We start from the raw sequence: 17,699 nt of genomic DNA on the forward strand, positions 1-17,699 counted from the left end.
TGTAACCAATGTCAGTGAACGATATTTATAGAAATTGTTGAATGAGAACCTAATTTGCTGTGTAAACTTTCACCAAAAACACTATACTAAAAAAGAAAAAAGGAAGAAAGCAAGAGTGGCTGGAGAATGAAGCAGGGGAACACCATATAAGATAAAGTGGAAGTAAGGTCCAGATTGATGGAGTCATGCCAGCACTCTACTGAGAGCCAATAGCTACTAAGGGTCTGGTGTGTACGCTTCCAGACTTCTATGCTTACTCTATATACCTATAACATTGTTACACACACACACACTCAAGTCTATTTTTAAAGAGCTTCATGAAAAAGATTACACACCTTCTTTAGATAATGTAATCCACTGCATACAATGTACATATGCAGGAATTTTATTTGTAACTTTGGTAACCTGACTTTCTACTCCAACTCAAGCTCACTGCTTAGTTTTAGGGTCATCAGAAGAAAAACAATAAACAGCTGGATTGTTCTTCTGTCATATTTCTCTTTATTGTTAATAATAGCTATGAGAACATCTGTCTGACTACCTGTCTTTGGGTTATTAAAACAAATTCTTTATTTATTGTGCTTTAAGTGCAAGTTTACAAATCAAGCCAGTCCCTCGTACAAAAAGTTATATGCAACTTGCTATGTACTCCTAGCTGCTCTCCTCCTAATGGGATAGCACACTCCTCCTTTCCACCCTGTATTTCCCATATCCATTCAACCAGCTCCTGTCCCCCTGTGCCTTCTCATCTCCCCTCCAAACAGGAGCTGCCCACATAGTATCATGTGTCTGCTTGAGCCAGGAAGCTGACTCCTCACCAGTATCGTTATCTATCTTATAGCCCAGTTCAAGCCCTCTCCCGAGAGTTCACTTCGGGAATGGTTCCCATCTTGGGCTAACAAACAGTCTGGGGTAAAACAAATTCTTTTGGAATTTCTCCAGATTTTATTTTTCAGTTCTTTTTTTAAATTTAAATTCTCCAAATGATTTAAAAGTCAGAGGTCCCCAAATTGATCACAGATGCTTATTAGAGGCTAAACTTGGGGTCAGATGACCTAAATCTCACAAGTATTGTTCTTGTTAGGTGCTGTCAAAGTCAGTTCCGAAACATAGCGACCTATTAAAACAGAACGAAACACTGCCTGGTCCTGTGCCATCCTCACAATTGTTATTATGTTTGAGCCCACTCCTGCGGTCACTGTGCCAATCCATCTCGTCAAGGGTCTTATTATGTTTGTTAGGCTCATTAGTCATGCCAGCCACTTCTAAGTACAGAAGTCATGGGGCCAAAGAAGTCACTTGGGTCCAATCTGTCATCAAGATTTTGTTTTACCAGATTTGGACATGACTTTCTCTTTTTGTGTTTATATGTTTTGGTTTTTTTTTTTTTTTCTTTCTAAATGAAGGATCCTGAATTTACTTTTACTGACATAAATTTGTTATTTCTTGGCTTGTTGTAGATTCTAATTATATATTCAACTCCAAATACCGTAATTATGCCTTAGTTAAAATTATAATTGACATTGTAGGCTGCAAGCTCCAATGGTTCTTTCTGAAAAACTGTAAGAAAAAAGGTTGTCGATAAAACTGCTTTCGCAAATGTAAAGCACCAGGCACTAGGTAAGCTGCTACTCATTTAGAAAGGTAAATGAGAAGGTTAGAAAATATTCACATATCTGTGACCATACATTTTCAGTTAAATATATACCTCTTCTGTACCTGGTTATGATGATAGTGTTAAATTTCTACAACTACCAACAACTTTCCTGTAATTTTAGTTATCTTCCAAGGGCTGTTTGTTAATTGACATTTTAGAGACTACGTATGTTTGTTATAGGAAATATATTTGTTGCAATGTTTGCTACGGAGAGTTGTGTCTGCACATTTAAATAAGCATGGACCAAACAACAAACACTGTTCTCAGAATTACTTCCTGAAGAAAACCCTGGCTCTGCCTATTAGGTTCATGTCCTTGACCATGTGGGACAGTCAATCTTCAGTTCATAGTCTTGTTGAGTTCCTCAATGTCATCAATGTTATTACCAGATTATGAGATTTTAGAAACATATACCATATTTTTACACAAATAACATGCATCTTCCACCTTTGTTTGCCAGCCATGTTCTCCCTCCATGAGGTATTTTTGTAAGCACCGCTATGCCAGTTTTCTTTTACATGTTGCTGTGAAAAAAAAATATTATCATAGTGTGCTTACAAAAATGCCTTGGCGGGGGCAGAGGGAGGGCATGGCTGGTAAACAAACATAGAAGGCATGCGTTGTCTGCGTAAAAATATGGTGGATCTGTACCCAGGCTCTTGTCGAAAACAAGATGAAAGAAACTATTTTGGATGACTTTTTGTGGGACAAATGGTTTACCTACTCATTTTGTACATTTAGGTTTTATCCTTGAAGCAAACATGCCAGACTGACATTATCTGGTTCCTGCCCCACACCTTTTACCCAGTTGTGTTTTGGAGGAATGTCCTTACATTTTAAAGACAGACATTTCAAGAAAGAGTCTTCATAAATTGTTATTCATTGATGCTGTTCACCATTTTCTATCTCAGATTTTCCTTGTTCTGGGAAATTAAGAATGTTGTACTTTCCCACCCATTTGAAATTAAGTGGGGCCGTGTATCTTGTTTTGGCCAATAAAATGTACTCAGAAGTAAGAAGTGTCACTTCCATGTGAAAGTTTTAAGAACTAGTGCACAGTCTGTCATGTTACACATTCCCTTCCCCTGTCCTGAAGATCATGGAAGCAAATGCCAAAATGGAGCATCTACCAGTCTGGGTCACTGAATGACTACAATGAGCAGAACCTATCTGCCAATGCACAATGGACAAGAAATGAACGTGTAACGTGAACAAGAAATAAACTTCAGTTATGTTAAACCAATGAGATTTTGAGACTACTTGTTACTGCAGCGTAACCTAGCCAATCCTGTCTAATACAAATGGTTGGATGTTTTTGTAGAACTATTGTTAAGAAATTATTCCCTCCATCGCTAATGAACCCCACAGGATTACTTATGGAGAAATTATTTTAGAGTGAGTCCCTAGGGAAAAATTTGCATCCCTTGAAGAACTAGTTATGTTGTCTCATCATGGATAATGAAAACTATATTTCTGATCCACTTTTCTGCTTCTGACTATTGAGAATAAGAGAAACTAATCTACGGTTCAGTTATCTGTGATCTCTTCCCCCATCCTTCCATTTCCAGTGTGTCTTTTCCCAAGTCCTGACATTTTATTCTTTTCTTTATATGATTTTATTGAATCCCTATCTCCAAAACTCATTGCCATTGTGTTGATTTTGACTCATAGTGACCCTACAGAACGGAGTAGAACTGCTCCATAGAGTTTCCAAGGCTGTATATCTTTATGGAAGCAAATTGCCACATCTTTCTCCCTCAGAGTAGATGGCAGGTTCAAACCACTGACCTTCCAGTTAGCAGCTAAGTGCTCTTAACATCGCGTCGCCAGGGTTCCTTTTGAATCCCTATAAAGGACCTTACATCTTTCCTGCGAGAAGTAAGAGAAACTTCAGGCTGAAATTTAGACTTAATCATGTCATCTGAGCAGAGTACTAGAAAGATAAGGACTGATCCCAGTTTGGGCCAATACATTCTGCACAGAGAAAAACGCCCTCTATGCATTAAACGAGGAGCCCTGGAGGCAGTGGTTAGGCACTCGGCTGCTAACTGAAAGGTTGGTGATTTGAACCCACCAGCCACTCTACAGGAGAAAAGACCTGGCAAACTGCTCCCAGAAAGACTGTAGCTTAGGAAATCCTAGGGGGCAGCTCTACTCTGTCCTGTAGGGTCACTATGAGCCAGAATTGACTCGACAGCACACAACAACACGCATTAAACCAGCCTCCTAAACAAACGCATCAGTCACAGGAGAAACTGGACAAGCGATGTAGAAACCCATTGCTGCCGCCACGAAGGAAACGACCCAAGCTTACTCTACGAGTTAGCCTTCACGTAGAAAGGCTGGTATGTGCCGAGCCAGTGGTTTTCCAATGTGGGTATATTTCTCAGTCAGGAAACCTTTGCTTTAAAAAAAAATTTAAGCAGATGCCAGATATGTAACATTTAACATTGGGGCTACTCTGGGTGAGGATTCCCTGGGTGGTGCAAATAGCTAATGTGCTTGGCTGCCAACCAAAAGGCTAGAGGTTCAAGTTCACCCAGAGACACCTCAGGAGAAAGGCCTGGTAATCTACTTTTGAAAAATCAGCCACTGAAAACCTGATGAAGCTCAGTTCTGCTCTGATACACACAGGGTCATCATGAGTTGAAATCAACCGGACGACAACTGGTTTGCTTTGCGTGAAGTATTCCCTGCTTCACACCCAGTCTAGGTGGTCCTTCTTTACTCTCCCACCCAACCCCCCGTCCTCCCAAGGTCCGCAGGGCATGGCTGAGGAACTCCTAGGGCTTTGTGGAACACGGTCTGAAAGCTACTGTTTTTCTATATAACAAAAGAATAGGTTAAGCGAAAATGTCTTGAAAACAAAAGTTAAAATATCTAAAAGGTATAGTTAGTAGAACAGAATTATTTTTGGAAAAATAAAATGTTCAAAATTACCTTGATCCTTATTTCTTTCTCAACAATTTTCTTTTGTTTGTCTGCCTCTTTTCTTTTATATCTTTCTTCTTCTCTTCTTTTTCTTTTCTCCTCTTCCCGCAAGCGTTTCTTTTCTAACTCCCTCCTCCTTCGTTCTTCTCGCTTCTCTTCTCGAATTCGCTAAAGTTATGGAAAAGTACGTGTATAAATTATCTGAAGAACATGGTAAAAGCAGGAAGTATTCATCAGACGAAAGGTCAGACCTACCTGCTTTTCTAATTTTCTATTTTTAATGTACTCCAAAAGAGGTGTGGTTCTTCTAGCTAAAACAAAAAAATTGTATTTAACTTGTAAAATAAAAATTTTCAGTTTTAAATATGTGTTTTCAATTTAACCTTTAACATTGTTTTTTAAATCTACATGAGCATACATTGTATCCTGGGGCATTCTTATTCCATCACCATATAGTCAAGTAATGTGAGGATACTGACAATTCTATACACGGTAGGTATTTAACTCCTGATTCTTAAAGGTGTCTTAATACATTACTCAAAAACACGGTATAAAAACAAAAAGTAAAATGAATACAATGTTTTAAACTTCCCCAAAGTTACAAATCTCTCTTCACATTTTTTGCAGATATTTTAAATCATTAAATAATGTATTTCTATGTTCACTTTTATTTAACACATATTCTAGGAATTTCTTCCTAGTCTGCTCTCCAGATAATGAATTTACCCAATCTAGATTCTTGTAATTTCTTATAACAAACACTCCATAAAGCAGAATCACTCTGGTGTAGAAAATGGCTCCTTATGCCATTAGTGATCCAAAAGGCACCATGTAATGAGGAATGAATGTTTCCACCAACGCTAACTCTGATTCTCAATTTTTATATTGCATGGGTATGATTTGATCTGGATTCTGGCTGCTCAAACATGCAGCAGGCTGACAGATACATATATAAGATGGACTAGCTCCAAGAGGTCTGGGTTATCCGTGGTCTCCAAAGTTTGAGGATGAGGTGGTCTGAATGGCAAATTCAGGGCTTAGGGAGGTAAGTGGAAGATGATTTGCATCTATTCTCCAGGTCTTAGAGATCACAGATTAAATGCGAAGGGATGAATCACTGGCTGCACCTTGCCTCAGTCATCTACGGCTGCCGTAACAGAAATGCCACAAGTGGATGGCTTTAACAAACAGAAATTTCATCTCTCACAGTCTAGGAGGCTAGAAGTCCAAATTCAGGGCGCCAGCTCCAGGGGAAGGTTTTCTCTCTCTGTCGGCTCTGGGGGAAGGTCCTCGTCATCGATCTTCCCCTGGTCTACGAGCCTCTCAGCACAGGGACCCTGGGTCCAAAGGACACACTCCACTCCTGGTGTTTCTTTCTTGATGGGAGGAGGTCCCTCTCCTCTCTGCTTGCTTCTCTTTCAAGATACAACCTAATCCCGTAGATTGCATCCCGCCTCATTAATGTATCTGCCGCTAATCCTGCCTCACTAACATCACAGAGGTAGGATTTACAACACACAGGATAAATACAGCAGATCACAAAATGGAGGGCAACCACATGATACTGGGAATCATGGCCTAGCCAAGTAGACACACATTTTGGGGGGATACAATTCAATCCATAACACACCTGAAGGCTGACATGACATTGCCAGAACTCCTAGGAACAGGAATTAACCAGGACCATGTGGCCTATTCAGGAATTACAGGAGAGTCCCTGGGCTGGGGTTCTTAATTTGGAATGCAGGATTCATGAACACTTTGAAATTATGTGTAAAATGTTGTATAATTATGCCTATGGGTATTTTCTAAAGAAAAACTTTTATCAGATTTTTAAAGAGATCCATTCCATCAAGAAGAACAAGTACTCTAGGCTTCTCTGGTATCCTCCAGCAGGCTTTTGGAACTAAACAGGCTTTCGAGTTGGGGAGATGGCCAGCCAGCTCTGCTTCAGGTGGGCCAGCTGTACTGAGAACTGACAAGGGTACAACCACCTGCACTTTTATGACAAGTGCAACGTGCCATGAGAACCCTGCTTCCCGCTGGGGTGGCTCCTGGGTCAACCATGAACTTGAGCTCAGGATGAGTAGAGCTGACTCATGGAAGTCAACGATCAGCAGCTGTAACAGTTAAATCATCCAAAATTCGTGTGATTTTGGTGGGAAAAAATTGGAAAGGTGATGGATGAATGACATGATGAACACAATCAATGTCACTGAATTGTACTTGTAAAAAATGTCAAAATGGCAAATGTTTTGTTATGTATGTGTTTACCCATTGCGATGGAGTCAATTCAACTCCTAACAGCCCTAGAGGGCAGAGCAGAACTGCCCCATAGGGTTTCCAAGGCCGTAATCTTTAAAGAAGCAGACTGCTACCTTTTTTTCCCATAGCGTGGCGGGTTGGTTCAAACCGCCCACCTTTCAGTTAGCAGCTGAGCACTTAACTGCTGTGCCGCCAGGGCTCCTGGTGTTTACCACAAACAAAACAAAACCAAAAAATTAAATACCAACTGTGCACCAGGCCGAGCAAGGTGCTGGGAATAGAGACGAATGAGACATGCCGCTATTCCCCAGGAGCACAGTCGGACTTTGCTGGATGGCATGAGTCTCCCTACAGGGTCCACCTTCAAAGATGTGTCGATCCTGCAGTGGTATGACAGAACCCTGTTCTCTTCCTTTACTTATGCTGTACGAAGGGACATTTAAAACGAAGTGGAAAAGAAATGGGGGAAGGGAAGGGCTACTTCTGTAAATCATTTCTAATTTGCTTTTCTTTGACCTCTTCTTAAATGTAACATATTCTGAACTGAAATCTCACTTTTGTCCCCAACACTGCTCTCCCCATGTCAGTAACGCTGCCCCCATCCGCTGATCTGCTCAGGTCAAACACCTTGGAGTCTTAGAGTCTTTCATCTCTTTGTCTCCTTCAGCCAATCCACCAGTCAGTCCTGTCAGCTCCAACTCCAGAAGGCATCCTGGATTTACCAGCCTAGTACCAGCAACCTTCACCACTTTCCTGGGCTGCAGTAAAAGCCTCCGGACCAGTGATCCTGCTGCTTCCCCTGGTATCCACCATGTGTGGAGCACCAGAGTTCTGGGAAAAACTAAATCAGATCGCTCCCCTTCAGGTAGCTCCCCCAATAGTTTCCAGTTGCCCTGGAATAAAATCCAAAGTTCCTTAAAAAAAAAAAAAAATCCAAACTTCTTAGCACAGCCCACCAAGCTCTACACGATCTAACCAACCTATCTCTCCAGCTACTCTGTCCCCTGCCTGTTATGTGCTAACCATACAAACTTTCATTCCTTTCCTACGTCCCAGCGTTAGCTCTAGCCTCCAGTCCCTTGTGTTTACAGTTCTCTCTTCTTCCATCTCTCAGCACAGCTGGCTTCTGATGTTCTGGTCTCAGCTCAAATAGCATCTCCTCAGAAGGGCCTTTCTGAGTACTCTCTTTATTCCATTATTCTATTTCATTACATGTGTGGCACTTCTCACAGACTGAGGTGCTCCTGCTGGTTTATTTCTGCATGCAGTTACTACCTATCATCCCCAATAAAAGGGCAGCTACACAAGGACAGAGGCCTCGTCTACCTTTGTCATCACTACATTCCCAGTGCCCAGAACAGTACCTGCTCAGAGTTGGTAGCCCGTCAGCACGTGTTCAATAAAAACTAGTAAATGCATCATAAGCATATCTTAATAAATATTTACTTTTTGTGATTAAGAATTCTTTTAGCCACACCCTGATTCAGCTAATATAAAATATAAAAACTTCATTACTACACTAACGAAGGTTAACGAACCAAAACCAAACCCGTTACCACTGAGTCAATTCCGGCTCTGAAGGTTGTTGTTGTTGTGTGCCATGGAGTTGATCTCGACTCATAGTGACCCTATATGACAGAGAAGAACTGCCCCACAGGGTTTCCAAAGAGAGGCTGGTGGATTTGAACCACCAACCTTTTGGTTAGTAGCCCGAGTTCTTAACCACTATGCCACGAGGGCTCCAAATGAAGAAGGGTAACCAACTAAAACCAAACCCATTGCTGTTGAGTTGATTCGGACTTAGAAGGTGAGTAGACTCTATGTCAATAACGTTAACCATTCAATTTAGTCAACAAACATTTACTTAATACCTAAGCTTTTCTAAGCACTGTACCACATGCTGGCACCACAGAGATGAAAATACAGCTCAGTTGCGGAAAAGTGGAAATGGACCCAGAAGAGTGTCTATGTGGAGGGGGGATTGACAAATAAACAGATAAACAATAGACAATGTAACTGTCATGTCATATCAGTCTTAAAGATTGAGTAAGAGAGAGCCACGGTGATGAAGTAGGCTGGGAAGGGCCAGAGGAAGGAGCATTGAGGCCCTGAGAACAGACCTAGCATTCCGCAGAAAAAGAGAGAAGAGAGGCATTCTAAGATATGTGCGGGAACTACAAGCAGCTTGCCTGTTGATGGCTAAAAGTGTCTGACATCTACTCTTGAGATTTCTGGGGACTGCTACTAGGAGACAGGAGTCACATGGGGTCAAAAGGACTCAGAGTTGACTCAAAGGCAATTGGAAAAAAACCTAGGAGTTAATCATTTCTAAAAATACCATTTGTGGGTGTAGGGACAAAGGCCAGGATTTAAACCAGATCCTGTGGTCCCTCAGGGTTTATTCACTAGTTTGTTTGGTTTGCTCAGGGTGCTTGATAAATTTTTAAAGAGCAGTAAGATTACCTCATACTTAAGCAAAAGGTTTCATTTCTATGGGCCCCTGAGGCGTCCCTCTGTGACTGCGCTCTGTGCAAAGATGCCTTCTTGCCATCATTTTTGTCAAACTGGAAAATACATCTCTGCTAAGCCTGTAACAAGTTTCAATTTTTTATAATAATCATGGAAGAAAGAAAAAAGTATACACTCTAAATTAGAGAGAAGAAATGAAGGAAACAGACCGATGAGTTCTCTTGTCTTTGCCTCTATCTCTCCCAGAAGAGTTTCAGGATTGGCACTAGTTTTCTCTTCTTCCATAGAGTACACTTCTAAAAACTTCTTATAGTCTGGATCTGTATTAAAAAAAAGAAGACAAGAAAAATACTCCTCTACATAGACGGGAGAGGACCTCTATCTGATCGGTATATTTAATTTGGTGGTGTCCTGATCCAGTATTTAAAAAACAGCTTACCATCTTCGATGCTTCCAGTTTTGGCATCTTTTTTCTTTAGCTTCTTTTTGGATATCTTTTGGAATGGAGCAAACTCTACTACTGCAGGGTATTCTAACCCTTTAATAGAAAACAAATTCCAAAAACCATTCTGAAATTCTACGACATTCGTTTTGGAAAATAACAATGTAGTTTGCTTACAGGGTTAAGTGTAACAATGATAATGTATTATTACTGTTTAAATTATAATCTAATATATTTTCAAGTACCCTTGGCATGTTAAATTCCAGATTTAAACAAAAGATAAACTGGTAACAGGAAGAGTAATTATTTATTAAATAAAACAATTCATTATGTTGTAGTAGTGGTTATATGACTGTGTATATCCAAAATTCATCAAAGTGTATGCTTTAAAAGGGCAAATTTGACCATATGTGATCTGTACCTCAATAAACCTGGCCCCCTCCAAAAATAATTTAACATAGAATACCTTTAAATAGCCAAGCCTCTTGGCTACATTTTTTAAAACTTTCAATTTTTAAAAGGTTAACCCAATTATCAATCTGCTATGTGAGTTCAAGAAAATTACTTTGTTGAGAGGGAACATATGGCTTTAAAAAGGGACTTAAAAAGAATACGTGTAATATTCCAGGTAAGATTTTGTTGTTATGTTGGGGAAAACCAACACACACACACACACACACACACACACACACTTTCACTAAGAATCTGCTATATGCTTAACCCACAAACAGAACACTACTACCTCAGTACTAAACCCACTGAATAATCATTTTTAGACTTATTAGTAATGGCCCGTTGACTATGATACTGTACCCTCATTTATCTGGAAGACATTTTTGTGCTAACCTCAACTATCCAGAGTAAGGGCAAGAAACGGGAAGAAAGCAGGTCTTTCTTTGGACCTGTAGGGACTGTCTGATCCACTGCTGCGTCCACAATGCCTTCTGCTGTGCCTGCTATGTAGTAGATACTTATTAAATGAATTACTGAAGAAATGAGCAGTCGAACAGTCCAAGCGTTAAACTTTTTTCCTCACAGGAGAAACCTTTCAGCCCTCTGCCAAATTACGCTTTAACAACCTTTTCTAGTTTTTTTTACCCCACAGCAGAAGAGAAGAAAAAAAACAATCAGTAGTGGGGGTGGGAAGGGAGTGGAAGAGGTTGGCTGGTGAGGGGACAGTAGAAAACAATTTGCCGTGAAAGGAACACAGACTTGACGGCAGTGGATACCACAGCTGGCAGACAGACAGGAGAGGAGCAGAAAGATGTGAGAGCCCAAAAAGGACAGGGAAGTGGAACCGTTCACTACAGGAGTAAATATCATCATGGCTGCAGGCAACACTGTAACAGTCCATAAATGACGTTCCCTATTACAGTCTTATCCCCCTGAGGTGTCCCTCCGTGACTATGATTTTTGCAAAGATGACAGACTCTGACTTTGTGAGCATGGTGCTCCTTCCCTAACACAGCCACGCACAGAGCATTCAAAGGTCTTCCCCACGGCTTATCTGGAAGCATTGTCACTTTAAAACAAAAGGACTGTCACCAAAAATTCAAGTGTTTTCTATCAACAAACAATCAGAAATATTTTCCCAAGTGGCCTTCTTGACATCATTTTTGTCAAACCGGAAAATACATTTCTGCTAAGCCTGTAATGAGTTTCAATTTCTTATAATAATCATGGAAAAGAAGAAAAAAGCCCATATTCTAAAAATACGTATCTCAATAAAGTAGAGAGAAGAAAGGAACGAAACAGACTGGTGAGTTCTCTATTTATGAACTTATTTTAGATTAATATCTGAGAACATCTTAATTAAATTTCACAAATATTCCAGCAAAATTTCATTAATATACTGAGATTACAATAAAGACTTAAAAACCAAAGATCCAACCTTTACTGTCAATGAAGATATATCCATCAAAACGATCTCTAAAAAGAAGGATGTCATCAGGATTTCTAAAATTAATGTATGCTCTTGAGTAGAGATGAGGATAAAGACTGAAATAAGAGATAATGGTTAGTAAAAAAATACAAGATCTCTTTAATTTTGCCTTTTTCTTTTCTGGACACAACAAACTCCTTCAGATAAAGCCTTTATGCCAAAGAATGTCTTAGTTATTTTTAATAATCTGGATATTCTTTCGGGGGGGAAGTTAACAGATATTGTTAATGACCTGGGGGGCAATTTAGAGACAGTTTGTTTATTGCACAAAGCCAGGATTAAAATACTGGTCTTCAGAGGTTAAAACACCAAAGAAAATGTTATTCCTACATTATGAGTCACAACTGGCATAGAACTCTAATCATGATTTATTTATATTGTAAAAGGGATTCTTTACTATTTAGAGAACACTTTTAGATATTTTAGGAGTATTTATTGTAGCACATGGTACAGAATTCAAAAGGCTCAGTGGGGTCTACTGGAAGAATTAAGCTTTTTCCTCTGTCCCACAGCGACCCAGTTTCCTTCACAGAAAGGTGCTTTCGATCCATATTACAGATGAGAACACTGAAGCTCAGAGAAATCAGGTGCTTGTCAAGCGTACGGTGCAGCCCTGGTGGTGCAGTGGTTAAGAGCTCAGCTGCTAACCAAAAGGTTCCAATCTACCAGCTGCTCCTTAGAAACACTATGGGGCGGTTCTGCTCTGTCCTATGGGATCATTAGAAGTCAGAATTAATTCGACGGCAGTGGTTTTTTTTGGGGTTTAGAGGGTATGGTTAGTTAAAAGGTGGGACTGGGGTTCCAGTCTAGATCATTCTAGTTCCCAGGCTTGTTCTCTTTTAACATACCAGTATTTTCCTCAACTTCAGTCATTTGAAAACCACCTTTGTTTTTCACTACATCTATGTTTGCCTGTTAGTAATATTTTTCTCTGAATGGATCTTTTTTTTTTAACTTAAATGCGTGCATTTATTCAAAAGGAAAGTTTACATGACTACCATAAATGGGAAATTATGATAACGAAGACAATAATATAGTGAAAAATCACAAAATTCTAGCTGCCCTGTTGTCTGTTAAAGGTGTGAGCTGAGGTCGCCTCTCTTTTAAGAAGGAGATTAGTAAGTGTTAAAGTGAGGCTAGTCATCCTATTATCAAACTGTAAAAGAGTGCTGAAAAAGATACAATTGGCAGGGGAGGCTGTTAGTGATAGAACCGAGCACAAGGGGCTTTTGGGGTCCTGGAAATATTTGGCTTCTTTATGTAACTGACACCTACTTACATAAGCTTGTTCACTTGTGAAAATTCCCCAGGTTACACATTTATAACATACTCATTTATTTTGTGATATCTCAACATAATTTACTTTAACAAGCTACAGGAAACAAGGTTCAAAAGCTAAGTAATAATGGTGTAAATCTGTTTTTCCTTTTATACTCTGGTGGTGACAGTAGAAGTATATTCCAAAATTCTATTTTAGGGGAAAATTTTTTTTTTTTTTAGTAATCTGCCTACTTAGAAGTGAGCTGCAAAAATAAAGAACGGTACCGATTTCTGCGGACATTTGGTAGAGAATATGGAAAAAAGGATGCCTTCCCTTATCTATAACAACTGCCCATCAACTGACAACACCTCTCAGCTGTTTAATGTTGAAGCTTAACGTGTCTCCTCACCTAAGATTGGCAGTACAGAACTCAAAATAGTCGTGTGCAGGAAGCGGATGTAGCTGCTCGTCCAGCTGCTCCTTGGTGAGACTGGGAGGAAGCCGCCGTATGACAACCTGAGGAGCACCAAGATAAAACCGTATGACAACCTGAGGAGCACCAAGGTAAAACCGTATGACAACCTGAGGAGCACCAAGGTAAAACTGTATGACAACCTGAGAAGCACCAAGGTAAAACAGTATGACAACCTGAAGAGCACCAAGGTAAAACCATATGACAACCTGAGGAGCACCAAGATAAAACTGTATGACAACCTGAGGAGCACCAAGGTAAAACTGTATGACGACCTGAGGAGCACCAAGGTAAAACCGATGCTGACTGGATTTTGTTTTCACTATTAATGGGTTTTATTAAGTGTCAATTGTTGGAATGCTTGATCCCCTATATTTATGCACAGAGGAAAATCTAAACCAGGAGTCCAACAGAAACACACACAGAAAAAAGGTTAAGACATACATGCACAGAGAACACGGTGGTCAAAGGGTACAGATGGCTGAGTAATTTAAAAGTTATCAGTGAGGTCAGAAAAGGCTGTGTATAACACAGCTCTTTTTCATGTAAGCATTTTATTACTACATCGAGAAAACTGCTGGCATATGATATGTACTGTTTGTGCCAGCACTGAAAAATAAAATCTTCTCCACACTCTACCTTAATTAGTATTAGAAGGGAAAACACATTCAGAGAAATGCAAGCAATAAAAAGTAAAGTGTATTTGTTCTTGTTGCCAGTAGGAGTTCTTGGCCAGCTTCACGACCTGCAGCACTTTGGCTGCCTGTGGTGGGCACTTTCACCTCTCTGATACGTATTACTGGCAGTTCTTTCTCCAGTGTTCGTTCATCCTTCTCTGTCTCTTATGCTAGTAATATCAGGGTTATCTGGTAATCCTTTTCTGCAGTGGCCATTTCCAGTTCCTCTCTGGAAATCTTTATTTGATTAGATCGGTATGTACCAGCCTTCTGAATGTGACTCTGCCAACTAAGTAATCGTCTACCTTCGTGTGACCCGTTTGGGGGCTTCTCAGCAGTCTCATGTTTCAGATTTTGAGGCGTCTTTAAATCCTATCTAGAGGGGTGGTCATTAGTAATAATGTCGGTTTGGAACCGGAAATAGTACGGGGTGGGAAGGAAGAAGGGGTAGAAGGAGTGAAATTTCTTGCTTTGAACACGCTGTCTGATGGTGGTAAGCCAAGGATTCTAAATCCATCTGAAAAATATGGGGCAGCGGTTAAGTGCTCGGCTGCTGACCAAAAGATCAACAGTTTGAATCCACCAGCCAAACCCTATGGGGCAGTTCTACTCTGTCCTATAGGATCTCTATGAGTCGGAATCGACTCCACGGCAAACGGCTTGTTTTTTTTTTAATATATTCACTTAAATGGCTCTTCTTCCTCTGAGTCGGAAAAGATCAAGTCAGAAAGTGCAGGAAACTTTGTCTCCCTCAGCATCCCTTTCCCCAACTCTTGTCAGTCGCTTATCAGAGACCTGCCCGGGCGCTCTCCGGGGTCCTGAAGATGCTCCGCCCCTCCGTAGTCCTCGCCCCGCCCCTCCCCAGTCCTCACCCCGCCCCCTCACCGCCCCGCCTCGCCCCCGTCCTCGCCCCGCCCCTCCCCTTCCCCCGTCCTCGCCCCGCCCCCTTCCCGGACCTTGCTCAGAACCGTCCTCTTCTCCTCGCGAGGTTTGCCCGCCCCGCCCCCACCACCCCTACAGCTGGAGGCGGAGGCAGACGGCATTTCGGGCTCTCGCCGCGGCGACTCCCAGCGGAACTGGACCTCCATGGCCGGCCCCCCGCGGGGAGTGGGCGCTGACGGCTTCTCCCTCCCACTCGAGCCTCGAGCTGCCACTGCAGCCCCGGTCGCCCCGGCGCCACCAGCCGCCTCCTTCTCCGAGCGCATCTCGCAGCCGCTTCGGGGCAGCCGCCTCCCCGCCTCCCCCGACCCCGAGAGTTCGGCCGAAACCTCGCGAGAATGCCACGTTTTCTCGATCGCCCGCACCCCTCTCGCCTCTGCCCCTTCCCACGGCTTTGCACGTCCGTCCCCAGGCCCGGGAGCACGCCCACCCCGGGGCAGGGGAACCGAGGGAGGGAGAGGGGTGTGCGGCGAGGCCGGGGCGAGACTCTGGGGCCAGGTACCAGAGGTTGACACAGTGGGTTCAGGTGTGGCCCTGGAGCCTTCGCTTTCAGCTAGCACCCCAGGTGTGCCCTGACAGTGGTCCTGCGTGCGGGGCACTTGGAGAAACACTGGTTTACAGAGATGGCGCGGCGGTGGCTGGGATTGCACCCGCTTTCCGCATGCAAGAAGCCGGGAAACTAGAAGGAAGAAGGGAATAATGGCATCTCCTCTTTTTAGCTTCTTGGCCACTAAACGGTTCAGCTGGTCAGGTGACAGGCACAGCTCCACAGAAATTCAGAACCAGAGAATTTTTGGCGTAAGCAGGAGCTCATAAAATTGGGTCTGCATTGCTGAATCTCAGTTCCCCAAATAGAAGGCTAAACATAGAAGGCTGTTGGGCGAAACATTCCTGAGAAATACGTGTGCTGAATATTTACAGTTTTCTTCTTTTCCAAAGATATTTGAACATTTTATTAAAGAACAGCAATTACAGTTAAAAAAAAAAAGGGTCCAGTGGCTGACGCAAGTTGGTACATGGCTTTCTTATACGGGATAAAATAAATGCTTCCAGAAATACTGGGCCTTAAGGTTTTCCAGTATAATTTTTATTCAGCTCTTCAAGGCTTCCAGCTAATGGGACATTAAAACTGGGTTCACATTTACTTTTTAACAAACAAGCAGCCAGTAACACTTTTGATTAGCATCATTTGGAAGTTATCTTGAAATTCCATTTTTTTTTTGCTATTTTCTCGTGTTTTTTAACTTATAACACATTTCTTTCAAGAGTTTCAAGGACACACACAAACGACTAGAGAATGGAGCAGCTGAAGCACTGAGAGATTGACAGATTAAGAGATTTACAGGAGTCACTGGCAGTCAACCGGAAGTAAATCCAGGTTTCTTAGCTCAATCCAGTGTTGTAGCCACTATCTGTGACCACATTTGATATGTGATATTTTAAATCGGCCAAAAGGCTCATAAAGTGGTTCCAAACCTGAGTTCTCTAAAACCCCACAAAGGTGGCCAGGAGCTCTTTTCAGTAATCCATAAAACCTAAAGGAATACTATTAGAAATGCACCTATGATAAGGTGGCACAGGCTAGGCCAACAGCTTTTTTCCTTTTGTCTCAAATCAATTTAGTATATGATAAAGCTATGTGGATCAAAAGCTCTGACAGTGTGTTATCTTTGATAAAAAGTGGGAAAATGTGATTGCCAGACAAAATCTTTTATAGTGTGAGTGGGAAGTAGGAGCAGAATAATTAGAGGGTTGCTGATGGCAAAAAAAAAAAAAGGAAACTTTTTAAATTTGGGATGTGTCAGCAGTCTTTAAATACAGAACATATATTTTGAATATATATGTTTTTAAAACTACTCTCTATTTGCAGGTCTTCCCTCTTTTTAAATATTTTTCAGATTAAACTATCACCAAACTCAGGATTTTAGTTTTTTGTCATGTTTCCAAATTGGGATAATAAAAGGGATTCTGAACCTCACACCTCCTGTCTATAAAATAATCTTACTGAAGCACTTTTGCTCCAGAGGAATTCCTTTATTACTGAGCTAAAACTCACAAAAATTGTCAAGTGGAGGAAAGAACTCATTCCCACTTCTCATTAGGTCAAAGCATATGCAATGTCTTATATTTCTTGTGTTCATATTTTGTCTCCCACCACCACTATAGTCAGGACTTATGCTATGCCCTCTGCTTAGAATGTTCTGTCCACCTTTCTTACGTTCTCTCAGACCAACAGAATCCCAGTCAAGGTGAGGGCCCTTCATTTGAGCTTCCACAGAACCTTGAGCATACCTCCCTTTCTCTATTTACTACATTGTACTCTAAGGGTTGAGGTACTTTCTGTGCAGTTTCCACTCAGAACTGGGACTTCACTGAAAACAGAAACTATGAATTTATTCATTTATTCCTCCCCAGCCCAGGTCTGTATCTGGCACCTAACAGGTACCCACGTTTGCTGAAACATACAAAACATAAGCTCTTGCAGAACAAGTATCATATTTCTTTGTCTTTTTCACATGACTTGGCCCATTTATTTTTTCTCCTTCAAAATATCTACAGTATACTCCCTGTATACTGAATGGAATTGAGAGTCTAGAAGAAAACCCTTACATTTATGGTCAATTGATTTTGATAAGCGTGCCGA

At 41.4% G+C, this 17,699-nt stretch overlaps 1 protein-coding gene across 9 annotated transcripts in view; it reads right to left on the reverse strand.

Annotated features, from left to right (window-relative positions):
- The window catches only part of UPF3A (UPF3A regulator of nonsense mediated mRNA decay), a 35,579-nt gene extending 20,235 nt beyond the window's left edge, over positions 1-15,344 (reverse strand). For 8 of the 9 annotated variants that reach the window (XM_023552658.2, XM_023552660.2, XM_023552659.2 and 5 more), the window contains exons 1-7: positions 15,073-15,344; positions 13,377-13,483; positions 11,656-11,762; positions 9,762-9,860; positions 9,532-9,642; positions 4,844-4,899; positions 4,598-4,756 (exon numbers count right to left, since the gene is read on the reverse strand). In XM_023552658.2, coding sequence (XP_023408426.1) covers positions 4,598-4,756; positions 4,844-4,899; positions 9,532-9,642; positions 9,762-9,860; positions 11,656-11,762; positions 13,377-13,483; positions 15,073-15,321 — 888 coding nt within the window. In that variant the 5' untranslated portion in view covers positions 15,322-15,344. Of the gene's footprint in view, positions 1-4,597; positions 4,757-4,843; positions 4,900-9,316; positions 9,442-9,531; positions 9,643-9,761; positions 9,861-11,655; positions 11,763-13,376; positions 13,484-15,072 lie in introns of those variants that run through there. The other variant, XR_010317911.1, reaches the window with a different exon arrangement.
- Between the last annotated feature and the right edge of the window lie 2,355 nt (positions 15,345-17,699).

Source organism: Loxodonta africana, chromosome 15, assembly GCF_030014295.1.
Source record: "Loxodonta africana isolate mLoxAfr1 chromosome 15, mLoxAfr1.hap2, whole genome shotgun sequence".
NCBI classification, from domain to species: Eukaryota; Metazoa; Chordata; class Mammalia; order Proboscidea; family Elephantidae; genus Loxodonta; species Loxodonta africana.